Below are 18,230 nucleotides of genomic sequence, written 5' to 3' on the forward strand. Positions count from 1 at the left end.
GAGACAGGTAATATGGACTTATTTTTCTTATTTATTTTTAGGATATTGCTGAGAAAATCAAACGAGGTGAGCAAAAAGGTACTGTGGGTTATATATTTCTACACAAATGTTAAACATTTCTTTTTAGGCACATCTGTGCTTTCTAATGGTAAAGATTCTCAAGTAAAAACTATCCTTTTTTGCCTTCTTCGAGTTAGGAATTTCTTTTTTTTTTTTTTTTTTTTTTTTTTTCGAGTTAGGAATTTCAAGAGTCAACAAGATTAACATCAGAGGCTGCGCACGCAGCTGAGAGTACTCGGAGACTACAGATGCTGGCAGGTGAGTGGGGCTGTTCCTCCCTTGGCGTTGGCTCCCTGCTTCATTGTTGTCCCATCTCCTCCTCTGCTGACTGTTCCCCTATGCCATGCACTTCATGTTACAAGCCTCCCTCCTTCTCGGTCCTCTTGCTCCCAAGGCTTATTCGTATGTGCTACTACCTCAGGTCAGCTGTGAGATGGCAAAACCACCCCCAAAGTAAAGTGAAATTAAAGAAAATTAAATTAAAGAAAAGAGACTTCAAATAAGAGGTAATCTCAAGAGTTAAGTGTGTCCTTCTAAACAACCAAGAAGCATTGTCATTGAAAATCGTTGCAATCTCACTTGCTTTTTTAAAAGCACTGTTCACATTCTATTTAACTAAATAATCCAGTCTTTATATTTGAGAAAAATACTGGGAATATTCATTTAACCGCTGAGGTTGAATGTGTCACCATCCTTCTCTGGCCCCTCCAACTTTCAGACATCCCTTCCAACTGCAGACAGCAACACCACATTAGCCCCTGTCCAGGATAAACCTTTACAAACTCATCATGCACAAGTATTTTTCAAACCAAGTGTTTTATTTCAAAAAACTTCATAGTAAGTCAAAAGCAAAAAAGGAATGTGTGAAAGTTAACAGAAACAACAGAAACATTAGCGGTACCAGCAACAACTGTATAGCCCGTTCTGCACAGGTACTTTAAGAGAACTTGAAGGCAAAGATATATCATGAACAATACATTTTTTAAAAAAAAATCAAAACATTAACTTCACATTATTATAGCTCACTCTTGAAGTTTCTGGACTAGAAAATGGAGAAGATTCCCACGACCTATTTTCTTTCTCAAAGGAATCATCTTCTTGGAAAGCAAACTTCTCCTTAAGTGCATGGGATATTAAAGACACTGGATCCCAATGTGAATCTTGTCTTTTCCGCTTATGAATGGGTTTACCGCCAGGTGACCTATTTAAAAAAAATTTTTTTAATTAAACTCTTGTGCAATTTATGTTCCTTGTTGACAAACATACCAGAAATATAAGCATAATATATTGCAATCTAATTATTCTTCAAGAGAGTGAAAATTTTAGATGAAGAATAAGGAATCTGAAGGCACAATGAACTAGGAATCAGAAAACCAAGAAACCATGGGGGTAGGGCTCCACCACAACTTCGTTATGAGCTGAGATTATCAAATATCTTGGGGATTAAAGATCTTTATTTTTAATTTTCCAATTTTCCAGTGGAATACTTAAAGAAATATTTAAGAACCTTTAAGGGGACTATCAAATTCATGAAAAGTAAACCACTGGCTAATCATTCATTCAGTCTTCACTTAATGCCTACTATTATACCAGGCTCCATTTTACACTTTGAGAGTAGAGCCGTATCCTAACCTCATGGAACATTCTGGTGACAGGAAATCAATGACCAAGTGAGATCACTGCAGAGAGTAATGCATGCTAAGAATAAAATTAAGTAGTAATGTGACAGTGATTGGGACAATAGGACCTTAGGTGAGATGACCGGGAAAAGTAAAGAGGTTGCATCCTCTTATAGAGGACTCAGAGTTGGTGTCAGTATAAACAAACAGGAAGGAGTTTGGCATGTGTGAGAAAAAAGAAAAAAACGGTACAGCTGGAGGCACAAAGTGACATGGGAAGTAGGACATGAAGTCAGAGAGAGAAGCAAGGGCTGGATCCTGGGGTCACTAAAGAAGCCACAATAGGTGTCTGGATTATGTTCTAAGCACAATGGAAAACCCCCAAAAGGGTTTTAAGCAGGAAATGGACAGATCGGACTTCAAATTTTATTCTCTCGTTTTCAAAGATCTTATTTTTAAGTAATCTCTACACTCAGCATGGGGATTGAATTTACAATCCCAAGATTAAGTCGTATGCTCCACCAACTAAACCAGCCAAATGCCCCTGGACTTCAATTTTTAAAGGATCACCCTGATTACTATATGGAGAAAAGATAAGGAAGCAAGGACACCGAGAGACGAATTAGGAGGCTACTGCAAGTCCAAGCTAAAGATGGTGGCTTAGACTGGCGGTGGTAGCTAGATCATGAGGGTACATACATTTGAGCTGTATGTTGATAGAAAAAAAAAATGAGAAGGAAAAGGATGATTCTAGATGTCTGGACTGAACAGACAACTGGGTGATGAACTGGGTGATGGTGCTGCCATTTACTGAGATGCATAAGACTTGCAGCAGAACAGGTTTTCAAGGTGGAGGAAGTGGACAGGTAGGAAGGAACACTTCTGTTTTGGACATGTGAAGCCTGAGACAACTGTGAGACAGGCAAAGGATGTCAGGCAGGCAATGCACCAGGTAGGCATGGGGTGCGGAGGAGAGAGATCAGGGATAGAAAAATAAGGGTGAAGGTCATTAGTGTATCACTGATGTGCACAGCCATAGGACTCGGTAAGATCACCAAAGGAAACAATATGGATATAGAAGCAAAGGGGCTGAGACCTGGGCCTCGCACATGCCGACATTGCAGAGACCAGGCCCAGAACAAAGAATAAGCAAAGGAATAAAGAGTGGACGGTGAAGTAGGAGGAAAACCAAGTGTGATTTCCTTGAAACCAAAGAGTGTTCCAAGGAGGAGGGAACCACAAACTGTATCAAATACTGCCAAGACATCAGGTAAGAGGAATAAGAATTGACCACTGGGTTTAATTTAGCCAGAGAGTCACTGGTGACCTTGACAAATGGCAGTTTTCAGAGGAGTGACAGGGACAGAGACCATATGACAGCTGGTAGAAGAGGGCAGTGAGAGATGCAAACAAACAATTGACAAGAATTTATACCAGGAAGAGGAGCAGAGAAACAATAGCTGGGGATATAATGTGTTTTGAAGATAAGAAATAATCAGGTGTAAGGAAAATAGAGAAGGACAATTTGATGATGTAGAAGACACAAGGGATAGTTTTAAGTAAAATCCTTGAGAAAGTAACAGAAGGGGAACCAGTGACCCAGGGGAGAACCTGGACATGAACAATGACATTTCATTCACAGTGACAAGATAGAAGGCAGAGAATATGAATAGTGATTCTGTAAAGATGGAGGAAGTCTCATCTGATTCTGCAGAATGTATAATGCAAGGTTAGCTGTAGAAAAAGAAGAGTTTGGGGGTGGAGGGGAGAGTCTACTGGCCTCCTTGCTGTGTCTCAGGTCATGATAACATAGTCACCATGTGACACTGACTGGGCCCAATGATACCAGTCAGCCCTCTTGCTGGAACAAGTGTGCACATCTAGCCACATTTTACTCTGTACCAGGTGCCTCATACAAGAATCAAATCATAACCTCATTAATAATGAAATGATGTATCTTCCCTAACACTATTACATGGAAAATATATTTACTTTCTCACTAAAAACCTCACTGAAGGATTTTCAGATGAACACGGCAGCTCTCTGGGAAATCCTACTAAAAGCATAGTAAGGGACACCTGGGTGGCTCAGCAGTTGAGCGTCTGCCTTTGGCTCCAGGCGTGATCCCAGGGTCCCCAGATCGAATCCCACATCGGGCTCCCAGCTGGAGCCCACTTCTTCCTCTCCCTGTGTCTCTGCCTCTCTTTCTGTGTCTCTCATGAATAAATAAGTAAAATCTTAAAACAAAATGAAACAAACATCATTAATAGAATTTTGGTTCATTTCTCAAGTTATGCTAACATACCGTTCAATAGCCCGAAGCTTAACCTTATTCAAGTCCTTTAGAACATCCAACATGTTTGGAACATCTTGATTTTCCTGGTTTTTGGAACGACTGTAATTGGTCTTACTGTTGTCACCTGGGTGCTGTTTTTTCATTTCATTGGCTGCATTATCCAAGTCACATGTATTTTTCAACCCTGACTGTGTGAGAGAACACAGAGGCTGTGGAGAAAAAAGCTGAGGGGGGAGTGGAGGAGGAGGCGGAGGAGGAGGGAAAAGCATTGAACTTGAAAATGGATCCGGCTGGGCACCCAGTTCAGCAGTCCCTGGTGATGGCTGTTGTCCCAAACTGCTAGGCTCGTCATTTAAGTCAAAGAAGCCTAAAAACAAAGCAGTCTGTTGAAAAATCATGCAAAGTTCTCTTCAACATAACACATAACACTAATTAGAGAACCAAAACAGGAACAATTTCTGTAAGGCTACTAAAATAATGATATGGTGGCCAGGAAAGAAAAGCAATCCCATCTGCTTAGTAATTTTTTTTATGAGTCAAACCAAAGAATAAACTTAATTTTAATCCAATTAGGATTGTCTGTATAGGCCTTTAAAGGGAGGAAGGGTGAGAATGTCTTTTAAAAAGAAAATAGAAAGTGTTTTTTCAGTAATTAACATATAATCTAAATTTCATCCTCTATTTAAAAAAAAAAAAACTAAAGCATAATCAACAACTTGTAGCTAGAAATACTCAAACTGGCATATTCTCTTTATGATGACACTGTAGAAACAAATTATTTCCTAGGCAAGAGCCTAGGATGGGTACTGAGTATTTAACTTTTCCACAACAGATTTGTTCCAAAAGACTTGTGCTCTTTAACATGACTGCTAAAAAAAAAATGTATGTGTGTATATCTCACTTTAATTGCTATTTTTATTAATATGTATTATATAATATTTTATATATAAATATACTATATAAACATTCCATGCATATGAATTATGTGTGTGTATAAGGATATGTATAGATACATGTATATATTGTGTGTGTATTATGTAAAACAAGTCATATCTCTAAAAATTTAGAAAAGGATATCTGGACACATTATTCAACCTGAATTTGATAGAAGGACAGTAGTAATAACTTCAAACTACAAATACACAAAGCCTCAAATTTACACTCTTCTTTCAAATTAATACATCTTTTGTCATAAACTGCAATGCTTTTCTGAAGAGGTAGAAAAGCTTCCTTAGAAAACAGTCTTTTGGGGGTGCCTGCGGAGCTAGGTGGGTTAAGCCTCAGCCTTCTGTTCAGGTCAAGATCCCAGCCCCCTGGAGGGCTCCCTGCTCAGCAGGGGAGTCTGCTTCTCCCTCTTTCCCCCCTTGCTGGAGCTATCTCTCACTCACTCTCTCTCTCTCTCAAATAAATAAATAAATGTCTTAAAAAACCACCACAGGCTTTTTAATAAAAAAGCACAATCTTCAGCAGTACAGCTGGAACCAAAGCCTTCCGCCTCATCACAAATGTGTCTTAATTTATTCTAAATAAAAACCATGCATAGTAATTTCACATCCCGACTTCCTAGATTTATGGAACGTCATTCACAAGATGCGTTCGCATAGACACTCCCCTTGGGAAAAGCACAGACGGAACTGCCAGCCCAGCACCAAGCACTGAGCACCAAGCACTGAGCACTGTGCACCATCTGAAACAAACAAGGGCACGCGACTCACTCTCATGTACACTGGTTTTGGGTCCCCGCCTCCCCACGATTGCAGCAATCTGGGTGCGGAGGAAAGTGAGCTCCTCTTCCAGGGCGGCTATCTTTTTAAAGGCAGCTTCACCTACAGACCCATCATTTTTCATTCGTTTACTCTGTCTGAGAGCAGGTGACAGTGGATTCCAGACTGGTTGCAAAGAATGGAAAAATTCAGTTTTCTGTTCTTCTTCATGTTTCCATATATTATTTCTGTGGATGGAAGGAGGAAGTAGACAGTGATGGTCAGAGAGAGGGAGAGAGAGAGAAATGGAGAGAAATTTTCCAAGAGAAATAAATTCTTTCAGTCAAAGAGGAATAAAGACACAAAAACAAAAATCAGAGTACCTCTCTTTATCCCACAATTGTCTCTCCATTGGCTGAGGACAAGCACATCTTATGTAACTTTGTATTTTCAATATTAGAACACAACGGTTGCCTTTAATAGGTCACCAATAAGTGGTAAGTGAATAAAGGAAGAAATCTTGCTTTTTGACCATTAAACAAAAATAATTATCCTGGGGGCACCTGGGTGGCTCAGTGGTTGAGCATCTGCCTTCAGCTCAGGTCGTGATCCTGGAGTCCTGGGATTGAATCCCGTATCAGGTTCCCCACAGGAGCCTGCTTCTCCCTCTGCCTATGTCTCTGCCTCTCTCTTTCGGTCTCTCATGAATAAATAAATAAAATCCTTTTTTTTTTTCCCGGCGCCCCAAATAAAATCTTTTTAAAAAAAAAATTATCCTCTAACTGTTCTACCTATTAGGTTTAAACACAGTACAAACTGATTTATTTAGAAATAAAATTTAAAAAAAAAAGAAATAAAATTGATTCACTTAGAAATTCTACATATCCTGAAAACAAGGTACTACAGGGCCTAATATAAAGTTTTATGTTAGGAGTAAGTTTATGGCATTCTAACTTTTTTTAAATAGATAAACTAGGGCAGCCCAGGTGGCTCAGAGGTTTAGCGCTGCCTTCGGCCCAGGGCCTGATCCTGGAGACCTGGGATGAGTCCCACATCGGGCTCCCTGCATGGAGCCTGCTTCTCCCTCTGCCTGTTTCTCTGCGTCTCTCTCTCTCTCTCATATGAATAAATAAATAAAATCTTTAAAAAAAAAGTAAAAAATAAAAAATAAATAGTCTGACACATAATAAATTTAACCAGAATATTTGAGTAATTGACTTTTTTTGTGCTTAGAGCTTATTATCTGAAAATACTAACACATAAGTTGGTACTCCCAAGCAGTAGTATTTCCTAATTTAAAATATATTTAACATCATTGCCTGGCACATAGTAAATATAAGCTTTGGTTATATATTTTAAGTAAATAAATAAATATAGTATCCAGTGTGGGAAACACCTTTCTTCTAAAAATGGACATACTGATTCTGATATCCTTTTAATATCATTCCTTCCTAGGCCTGCATTATGAGAAATGGGAAATAAATGTGAGAGACACCTAGTCATCCATATTAGGAAAATATTAATTAGTAAGACACAGGGCAGTACAGAGACAAAAGACTCAATTAGTATGATCAAACTGCAACATGTACAAGAATTCAGATTACAGCCCATACCCATTTTCCACAGTTAAGTATATAAAATTACCGAAATCTGAAATAACTGGCTTCTTCATCATTTGCCACACACAAAGTATCAGCAAAAGATGGAACTACAGATCCACAGTTACCAGAGTCTACAGAGTTCAACAGTGGGATCAACTAAAGGAAAAAAGGCAAAAAAAAAAAAAAAAAGAAAGAAAAAGAAAATGTCAGAGCCCTGCAGGAGTCGGGGGCAGGAGTAGGACACATGCACATCCATTAAGATTACATAAATTAAAAATCCAAGGGTGAAAGGAAAAAGGATATTCAATACAAAAACATGCACCTGTTAGCAAAAAGCAATACTGAGGAAAATGTTGTTCTTAAAGTCTATAGCAATATTCTCTACCCCGGTTAATGTCATCTATCATAAAACACAAACCAGAAGAATAAAATAAGGTATTCAGGTGTTGCTTTGGACCTGCCCAACTGTGAATATAATTACTTAAAGAAGTAAACACAAAAACATATAAGAAATGACTTGTTTCCAGGAATAAGCTAAAGGTTTTTTGGCTTGCAGGAAACATTTCTTCTTCTTCTGTTCTACTCTAGCTCTAGGAGTACCTATGATTATTTTATGCATAAACAATGCATGTTGACAGACTTACCTCAAAATTAGGCCTGGGACAAGGTTCTAGAGGAAGAATTTTCCCGATGATACGAACAATACTTCGAGCTGATCCATAGTCTTTATTTTCTCTAATCTGCAAAACCTATTTACAACATAGAATGTTGTTTAAAAAGTACTCTGTTAAAACATGTTTATCTATGAAGAAAAGCAGATGTAAAAGATGCACTCTTATTTTGTTTTTTTGTTTTGTTTTGTTTTTTTAAAAGATTTTACTTATTCATGAGACACAGAGAGAGAGAGAGACAGAGACACAGGCAGAGGGAGAAGCAGGCTCCATGCAGGAAGCCCGACACAGAACTCAATCCCAGGATCCTGGGATCACCACCTGAGCTGAAGGCAGACGCTCAACTGCTGAGCCACCCAGGTGTCCCACTAATTCTTATTTTGAAAGAGAAAACAGAGAGTGAAATACTCAAAGTATTTCCTTCAAAGATTAAACTTTATTCATATTTGTCTTTAATTTTTAAAAAAAGGGCTCTTCCTTGGCGCTGCCTGTGGAGGTGGCAGCCATCTATTGCTGGGCAACACAGCTGCCCTCAGACCTCTGGTGAAGCCCAAGATTGTTAAAAAGAGGACCAAGAAGTTCATCCGGCACCAGTCAGACTGATATGTCAAAATTAAGCAGAACTGGCAGAAACCCAGAGGCACTGACAATAGGGTATACTGAAGATTCAAGGGCCAGATCTTGACGCCCAGCATTGGTTATGGGAGCAACAAGAAAACAAAGCACATGCTGCTCAGTGGCCTCGGGAAGTTCCTAGTCCACAATGTCAAGGAGCTTGAAGTGCTTCTGGTGTGCAACAAATCTTATTGCACAGAGACTGTTCACAATGTATCCTCCAAGAACTGCAAAGCCATTGTGGAAAGAGCAGCCCAGCTGGCCATCAGAGTCATCAATCCCAATGCCAGGCTGCGTAGCGAAGAAATAGAAGACACAGCTTATGTGCATGTCATTTGTGTCAATAAAACCATAAAACTACAAAAAAAAAAAACTTTTTTTAAAGGGGATGGGAGTTAATCTATATAATATTCCAGGAAGAAATTTCTTTTAAGAAAGCACCACAAATTCATATTTGTCCTATTTCTGATAATGGCAAAATACCTTTGGGAACTTTATTCAGAAACACTGCCTCCCGTCCTCCCAGCTAAACATATCTTTTGGCCCAATTAAAAGTGGACAATTTCAGTTTCTCAAGCAATGAGGCAGTACAGAGTAAACTCATGTAATTCCCTTTAAAGGTGAGATAAAGAGGGGAATAAATTAATCAGGCACTAGACAATTTAAGAATTCTTTACTTACAGTGCAATATATCTGCTAGAAAGCAGTTCTTAAAAAGATGATAGAAATGAAATGTGCTACTATAATTCAAATACCACTCTGTCTTTTGGCTCGGCCTTTCCAGACCAATTCAAACTATTCCCAAAAGAACCTCCCCCCAAAATATGATGTAACATTTCTGCTCTTGGCAGAGATTTCAACATAAAGAAAAGACCTTCTCTCTTTAAAAAGCATTAAAACTGGGATCTCTGGGTGGCTTAGCGGTTTAGCGCCTGCCTTCCACCCTGGGGGCGTGATTCTGGAGTCCAGGATCAAGTCCCATGTTGGGCTCCTTGCATGGAGCCTGCTTCTCCCTCTGCCTGTGTCTCTGCCTCTCTCTCTCTCTCTGTCTCTCATAAATGAATAAATAAAATCTTAAAAAAAAAAAAAAAGCATTCAAACTTGGACTTTTCATTTTTCCTAAGATCCTATAACAAGGAGAAAGTTTATCACAAGAAACAGAAATAGATAGCATCCTATCAGCATCTTCTTAGAAATACCCAATAAGCAGATGGATATATAGTTCTAGAACTCAAGGGGAAAAAATCTGGGATTTAGATGGATTTGGGAATCATCAACAGACAGAATATAGGATAGGTGAAAATGGAAGCCATTTGACTAGTTGAGAAAAACTGGGGCTAGCGAGGAAAATCCAGAAACTATCAGCACACAGAATGCCATTTCTCTGCTTTTAAATAGTAAGAGTTCTAAATGTATCTGATCACATCCAAACCCCTAAGTCTAGCATTCCATACTGATTCCATCAACTAGCCTCACAACCATCCAGCAGTTCTGCTATCTCAGTCTCCAAGACGTCCTCCATGAGTTCTGTATTCATTCTCCGCTCACCCTTAAAGGTCCTCTGCCACCTGGCCCTGTTTTATCTATCTGACTGAATTATCCACTCACTATTCATTAACAAGAACACAAGTTCTTTTGGATTAGGGATTTCCCTCATCATCTCAAAAACAAGCCGATATTCCTCTAACTCCTAAGCACTAACCCATGTGTCCAGAGGGCTCTGTTCTAACTTAAGCCCTGGCACCAGCTTTTCTCACCTTTTATTTATTTTTTATTTTTTTTAAGATTTTATTTATTTATTCATGAGAGACACAGAGACAGAGACACAGGCAAAAGGAGAAGCAGGCTCTGTGCAAGGAGCCCAATGTGGGACTCGATCCTGGGACTCCAGGGTCATGCCCTGAGCCAAAGGTAGACACTCAACCGCTGAGCCACCCAGGCATCCCTGCTCACCTATCTTTTAAAGCCAAATTCACATTCCTCTACACATTTCATTTTCTCTGCTCTCAGGAGCTGCCTAGGCTCTGAATTCCTAAACTTAGTTCCAAAGGAGTACCATACAATAGGACACCTGACTACATATAACTTTGTTTCATTTGCAGTTTTCTCTTTGCTCCATTAGATTGCAGCAATCTTTACTGGCAGAGACAGGTCTGTGTTGCTTTTCAAATCTACAGGGTAGTTAGTAGTTGTAAACCACAGGTATACTAGTATCACCTTGTAAGGTGGTTTCCAAAAGAAATGAAACACAAAACACATATGTAAAATAAATTTTCTAGTAGCTACATCTGAAAAGGTAGAAAGAGACAGGTAAAATTAATTTTCTTAATATACTTTATTTAATTCAATACTCAATATATATATATATTGTTATTTCAACATGCAATCAATATTTTTTAAATGATGGCATTATTTTACATTCTTATTTTCATACTAGGTCTTCAAAATCCATCATACATTTCACACCTATGGTAGATCTTAATTCTGACATTTCAAGATGATATCTGGCCAGTGGCTACAATACTGACTAGCACAAGCCTAAAGTATACAGATCATGGACCTACTAACACTAGAATTTCTCCCAGCCTGAGCAGTTATATTTAAAGTGTTCTCTAGACCACTCATATGCACTCTTCCTACAGGCCTAGAGGTTTTGCTGCAGTGAGGGCTACTCACTGTACATAAATAGCCAGTCTCTTGGTTAACTTGGTTAATAGTCTCTTGGTTAACTTGCATGGTACCTTCCTGTCTTACTCCACAAGTTCCACCCTGACAAACTCCCTGTCTCTCTCATCTCTTCATTGCCATTGACCATCTTCACTATCCTGATGCTTTCCCCTCCTTCTATTCTTGATCCAGGGCCCTGATTTTTACTTTACTGATGTGCTTTTCCTACCAAGCAGAGAATTTCAAGTTAACTGTTTCAGTGAAATGCACATTACCACTCAAAAACTACTCATCCTTCAGATATCACGTGTTCTCATATTACTAATGGATATACTACCCCAATTACTCTTAGCAGGAGAAAAGAAAGCACGTATTTCAAAAGACTACAAATCCATGCTGACTTGAGTGGGGTATTCAGCACAGGTATCCTGCAACCCTGTCAGAACATGTTTTGTTCTCTACTGTGTTGCCCAAAACAATAGCCAGTCTTGGGCCCCTGGGTGGCTCAGGGGTTAAGCATCTGCCTTCGGCTCAGGGTGTGATCCCGGGCTCCGGGATCGAATCCCACATTGAGCTCCCTGCATGGAGCCTGCTTCTCCCTCTGTCTATGTCTCTGCATCACTCTCTCTTTCTGTGTCTCTCATGAATAGATAAATAAAATCTTTAAAAAAAGAAATCTCCAATCTCTGAAATCTCCAATACCACCATTTCTGTTACCTGCCAGCGGCCCTGACTTTACTCTTAACTGAGAAAACCAAGAATGCCAATTTGACATACCTCAACTTTCATTTCTCTTCATTCAAAACCTCTCCACCATCTCTCACTTTTATCCTACTCAACTTATCCATCTTCTTTCCAAGTCTTATTTATTTATATTCCTTGCCCAACTATCACTTGCTATTTCATTTGAATCTTAAATTTTTGTCTTCCCTATGAGGTTCTTCCCCAATGCTTGCAAACATGAAGTTATCTCTAACATTGGCAAGAAAACAAAATTTCTTTTTTTTTGTAAATTTATTTTTTATTGGTGTTCAATTTGCCAACATATAGAATAACACCCAGTGCTCATCCCATCAAGTGCCCCCCTCAGTGCCCGTCACCCAGTCGCCCCCACCCCCCGCCCACCTCCCCTTCCCCCACCCCTAGTTCGTTTCCCAGAGTTAGGAGTCTCTCATGTCCTGTCTCCCTTTCTGATATTTCCCACTCATTTTTTCTCCTTTTCCCTTTACTCCCTGTCACTATTTTTTATATTCCGCAAATGAATGAGCAAAATTTCAATTTGATGGTCACTCTTGACCTCTTTTCAAAAAATTTTCAAAAGAAGGTGCTGATGCTACCTCCCTTCTTCAATCATTCTTCAAAATACAAGGCAGCTGCCACTTTCCACCTACAGAAACCCCTAAAGGCTTCAGTAATTTAACAATAAGCAAATCTTCAACTATTACTCAGTGGCCATTATCTTCGATCCCATTATTTCTGAAATTCAAAATGCATCCGTAACATCCAACAACATCTTCCATTATGTCATCAAAGTCCATGAATTCAAATATCAAAAGAATGTAGACAACTCCAAATTTGAATCTCTTTTTCCTACATTCTAGAACCATTTATCTATCTGCTGGATATTTGTATATAATCCAACAGCACAGCTGGCTCATCCTATCTCTCCAAACTAGTTCCTATACTGAATTGCCCATTTGTAATAATATTTATAATAATTGCCTAGTTAGAATTTATAACCACTCTTCAGCTTACTTTTGCTTAAAATCTTGAAAGAATCCTTGACTATTATTCTCTTCTAATTAACAACAACGATTTGCCCATTCTGTAAACCCAACTATCCTCTTTCTTATAGTCAATCTTGTATTATAGTTATCTCATATTATAAGCATCATGAATACAAGAACCATGTACCGTTACTCTGTATCACTTGCAGAACCAAGAATATTGTCTTAGAAGTAGTAATGCTCTCTAAATAGAGAAAACTGGATTTGCTTATAATTTTCAGACCTATGTCATCCTCTGTCAAGATTTATTCTGAATTTGTTGAGCTGTAACTTGCCATTATATATCCAAATACCAAACTTAAATTACATTAAATAAAACCACTAGCTAATTAAAATATTTTTTACCTATGAAGGTCATATCTATATTTTGCTGCATTTGCACCTTTTGCTCACATTTGACCTATCTGGTAAATAAGTTCCTAATAATCTTACCTTTTTTTTTTTTTTTTTAAGTAAACTCTACCTCCAACATGGGGCTGGGACTCACAAGCCAGAGGTCAAGCAAGAGTCGCATGCTCTACCAACTGAGCCAGCAGGTGCTCCTAATCTTATCCCTTTTTTTAGCTCAAACTACCAAAGGTATTCTATTGCAAACTCACCCTTTGTTATGCCCAAAAGGAGGAACAACTTCACCTTAAATGTTTACATATAGATCATTTTCAAAATAAGACCCAACAACAAATACAATAGGTTGATTCAAATCCATTAAAAGACATTTACCTGATCTATGGGAACACCAAAATATTCCAGCATTTCTCTTAAGATATTCCATATGAGTGACATTGATGAAACAAATACATAAGCGAATTCAAGGAAACATTCTCAGTTTTTGGTACCTTCAGGAAAAATAATTCAGAAAATATTACTCTCAACAAAAGCATAAAATGACTGCCACAAAACTGTATTAAGTAACCTGGAGGAATCCCTTCGTTCCACATTACACCATCAACTAATTTCTTTTGGCCAGTAGTATTTTGAAGGAAGTCAAAGATGAGGGGGAAGGGCTGGTAAAGGAAACTTCATCAGTTAAATTGCATTAAAAGTTCATAGGATGTTTAAGCCTTCATTAACAAATCTCAACCAACAAGAGATTGGCAGTTGGCAGGAAAGCCTTTTAGGTTAGTTGCGACCGCGAAGTCCCCGCTCTCCTGAAAGCTCTGGGCTTTGGCGAGGGAGTTCAGCTCAGCCTTGAAAAAAAAAGGAGGCAGAGGGCCGACTCAAGGCTTGTAACAAATGAACAGCAGCTCTTCCTCACAAACGATCGGGGTACCCTCCATCCTCCTCGTTCGTTTAACAGATAAGGAATATGAACCCCAGATATACGATGTGACTTAGTCACCCAACTAGTGAGTAAGAGGCCGAGACTAGCGCCCCGTCGTGTCACTCGCTTGGGCCGCAAGCCTCCTCGGGGTCTCTCCTAACCCAGCGTGATCGCCTTGCTCACCCTCCTCCGAAGTCGAGCCTCCAACCAACCACCGGAACATCAAGCTGCCTCGAATCCGCAGTCTACGAAGCTGGTAGTGCGCTCGGCCGGTACAGGAGCCTTCGGACGTCAACCCGTGTCTGCCCACGCGCCTGTTTGCAGCCCACAGACGGTAACGACGCCCCCACCGACCCGGGGCCGGGCACTGGAGCCCCCTCACTCAACCCGGGGGCTTCCGCAGCAGGCGCGGCCCCCAACTCGCGTTTCCCAGCCACCCTGCCGCTAGCCCCCAGGACTGGCGCCAGCTTCCGCGTTCCTGGACGAAAATCAAACTCCGCGGGCCCAACCCGTGCCCGACCTCATTGGGCAAGCCTAAAAACCGCTGCCTGGGATTGGCTGCGGAATGACGTCAGGCTAGTTACGGTCTTTTGGACGGGCTCCTGGGATTTTTCCCGTCATCTTCTGGAGGGCGGTCCTCCCGCGAGGCAGCCAATAGAAGCCCAGAAGCAGCTGGTGGGCGGGGCGGGGCGCGCGAGGCGATGGCGACGCACGCGCAAGACGCGTCCTTCGGTTCCTCCAGGCTGAGCTGCGCGTAGACAGCCCGGCGCTTAGGAGCCCTGACGGGTTTTGAGCCAAGCGGTCAGTCCGGAGTTCGTGCCAGTTCGCAGAGAGTGTGTCGTCCCTTCCACCCAGACCCTAAGCGGGGCGGCTCTCCCAAGTCCTCTTGCCGTGGGGTCGCTATTTTACCGTTTGATCGTTCCATTCAACGAACATCTGTTACGTGCTTACGGGACTAGCAGAAGCTAGCTAATAAGCAGGCCTCGAGGAAGGTGTACGCTCCTGGTTATCTAGGCTACCAGATAGGTGCCACACATTAACTGGGCCTAGCCCGAGGATACCAAAAGTGAAGCTAAGGGTATCCCCTGATCCAGGGGGGATATTCAATTTCTAAAATTCTGACCTGGGATTACTGGCTTCATAAGACAACAGCTTCCCTTTTTTATGTATTTCAGGGAAGAATGCAATGGAGTGACGTAAAATTTAGTCAATTGCGCCCAGGGCGGCATTTTTAAACTAATTTCTCTATGGCCCACATTTATTCAACACTGAATATCTGTTAAATGTGCCAGGCACACAAGGAACACAAAATGGGGAAGACCGGTAAGGTCCTTGCCCTGCATCCTGGTGGAGACGTTAGGATCTCCCTGAGATACTATTTTTAAATAATCTCTCTCTCGGCACTTATTGCCATGTATATCCATGCTCCCCCTATCGCCAAAACTAGAATGTAAACTCCACAAGTTACTTTTATACCCATGTGGTTTCTAAAGCGCTTTAGAAATACCTAATGTATGGCAGCGCGGGTCTGGCTTAGTGGGGCATGCAAGTCCTCATCTCATGAAAGGTCATGAATGAGTTGGGCCTCTGCCTTGGTGTAGAGCTTACTTTAAAAAAAAGTAATAAAACACTCAGAAGAGTGGCTAGTATATACAATGGGCAATCAATACTTGGTTAAATAAAGTAACTGGATATGAGATGAGGGAAAACAGACACCAGAAAGGACTTTTAACTACAACTGGCAGACTACCTCTATGGTCCAAACTAGATTAAAGGATGAAATTAGGAGGAGAAGGCTGTTGAACACTGTGTAAGTAGAAGGCAATTAGATTACAATCCTACATGCAATCAGTAAATTGCAATTTTCTCAAATTCCTTGTTCTTCCCTTTTGCCCTCGTCAGTAAATAAATCATGATCTTATAACCTCTTCCCTTTCCAGTCTTATCAAACAGCACCTAATAAGGCCAGAACACTTCCCTTGAGAACATCAGAATAGGAACAAGCACTAAAGCTGCCTTCACCCCTCCCCTTCACATTCAATTCTGATTTTGGTAGAAAGATGGGCCCCGGTCAGGCAGCTCGGGTGGCTCAGTGGTTTAGCACTGACTTCAGCCCAGGGCGTGATCCTGGAGACCCAGGATCGAGTCTCACGTCAGGCTCCCTGCATGGAGCCTGCTTCTCTGCCTGTGTCTCTGCCTCTCTCTGTGTGTCTCTCTCATGAATAAATAAATCTATTTTTAAAAGTTTAAAAAAAAAAAAAGATGGGCCCAGGTCAAACGCTACACCTTCTATGAATGCTTTGCTGACAATCCAAACATTATTCAGAGCTTTCCTTCATTTTGTTTACTAAGCATTCCTACATACTACATCTTGATAACCTTTACCAAGACTTGACATTAATATTTTTCAATTGCTCATTTACATGAAAATTATTTTCTTGGCCATTTAGAAGGATGTTAGATTGAAGAAAACTTTAGTTACCTTTTCTGTTGTTTTCGAGTAGTATTCAGAAATATGGTGGCTTGCTTTCTAAGATTTTCCTGGTTGTGTTCCCCTCCCCTAGTTTGACCTAGGCCCTCTCCTACTGTCTCTCCCTATTCAATGACTACTTCCACTTTCAGTACGTTCTCAGTGTGGGGTCCTGTCCTTAAAAGGTAATCTTGTCTTGTCAGGTCTGTTTTGAGATTTCACTGGGGTAAACTCCAATCTCTTCAATCCTTACTATGGGTATTTTGCATTGACCTAGGGAGAGGACAAAAGTCCAACTGAGTAATTTGAGATTCTGCTTTTCCCAAGTCAGTCAGATGCTACTGCAGTTCTTCCTTCTCTTCATGTAAAAACCGTTACTAGGCAGATTGGTGGTTTCCCCAGCTGTTATTTGGAGGTTTCATCACCCAGTTTAAATGCAAATGATATCCAAAGGTATTTGGTTTTTGCCATCCAAATGTAGTTTTCCAAAACTACTAGTACATTATAGTTAATCATCATACTATGTTCTGGATCCCTAACACCAAGAATTTTTTATTCATCTTTACACCCAATGCCAGGCATACTTTTTCAGTGAATAAACGAAAGGAAAGAGGCTGCAGCTGATTTGGACAATGGCTAAAAAGTTATGTGTACCCAATCTTGCCACTTGCCCAACAGAGCCCCATTAGCTTGTGCCACAAGCCTAATTTTCTGGTGACAGGCAAACTCAAATTAATTATCTTAAGTAGTGGGACAGAATACAAGTTAACATTCTATCAAACTAGGAAATATCTTCTCCAACATCAATGATAGGGTCTCATGAAAATGTGATGTCCGAATTGGGATGTACCTGCTCAGAAAGTTCATTTAAATAATACATTTCAAAAAGAAAAATATTCAGGCCATCTTCCTTTTGTTCTGCCTATGCTTAAAGCCCCTCCTTAGAGGTAGTACTAAAGCAGTACATTAAACCAACCAGTGCTATTTAAAAGATGACACACCTTTTAAAATTAATCAAACCTTTACAATTATTTATTCAAACATTTTAAATATTGAGAGCAATTAAGACCAAGATTTCCCTTGATATTAAACTATTTTAAACTCTCCTGAAAATCCCGTTTTGTATTGACAGAAAGTAATAGGAGTTAAGACCTACTAACTGTATTTCAATGTCTACTATATATCTATATTAATATCTACACTATAAATTGCTATTTGCTTGCAGTGATATAAAGTCTAAGTTAAATTTAGTCTAAAAGCAAGATTTCTTTTTATTTCAACCTTTAATTTATTTGAAAGAAGATCTAGGTTATGCTTAGTATTTGAGTCCAAAAGTCTTAAGCAGACCTCTATAACTACTCATTCTACTTTTGAACAAAAATAACTACAGCTAGACTTCTCTAAAAGCATAATGGTGAACTGCTGCTTGATTTTTCTGGTTCCCTTTTTTTAGAAGATTCATATGACTTCATAGATTCTG

At 40.0% G+C, this 18,230-nt stretch overlaps 1 protein-coding gene and 1 pseudogene across 1 annotated transcript; one reads left to right on the forward strand and one right to left on the reverse strand.

Annotated features, from left to right (window-relative positions):
• Positions 1–857: 857 nt before the first annotated feature.
• Positions 858–14,896, reverse strand: MTFR2 (mitochondrial fission regulator 2). Its single transcript, XM_077894280.1, has 7 exons — positions 14,464–14,896; positions 13,740–13,855; positions 7,924–8,028; positions 7,323–7,435; positions 5,691–5,926; positions 3,985–4,342; positions 858–1,261 (listed from the first exon to the last, which is right to left on the reverse strand). The coding sequence occupies exons 2-7, from the start codon at positions 13,800–13,802 to the stop codon at positions 1,054–1,056; spliced, it is 1,083 nt and encodes a 360-aa protein (XP_077750406.1). The 5' UTR covers positions 13,803–13,855; positions 14,464–14,896; the 3' UTR covers positions 858–1,053.
• Positions 8,410–8,964, forward strand: LOC144293995 (large ribosomal subunit protein eL32 pseudogene; annotated as a pseudogene).
• Positions 14,897–18,230: the final 3,334 nt, after the last annotated feature.

This window comes from Canis aureus, chromosome 1 (genome assembly GCF_053574225.1).
Source record: "Canis aureus isolate CA01 chromosome 1, VMU_Caureus_v.1.0, whole genome shotgun sequence".
NCBI lineage: Eukaryota > Metazoa > Chordata > Mammalia > Carnivora > Canidae > Canis > Canis aureus.

What these genes read in the sequence shown, in the direction of transcription:
- MTFR2 (XM_077894280.1), bottom strand. Translation starts at nt 13,802, where the DNA reads ATGTCACTCATATGGAATATCTTAAGAGAAATGCTGGAATATTTTGGT. An exon ending in TTGGTGTTCCCATAGATCAG is followed by an intron (nt 8,029 to 13,739) that starts GTAAATGTCTTT and finishes TGTTGTAAATAG; the next exon opens with GTTTTGCAGATTAGAGAAAA. An exon ending in GTCCCAGGCCTAATTTTGAG is followed by an intron (nt 7,436 to 7,923) that starts GTAAGTCTGTCA and finishes TTTTTCCTTTAG; the next exon opens with TTGATCCCACTGTTGAACTC.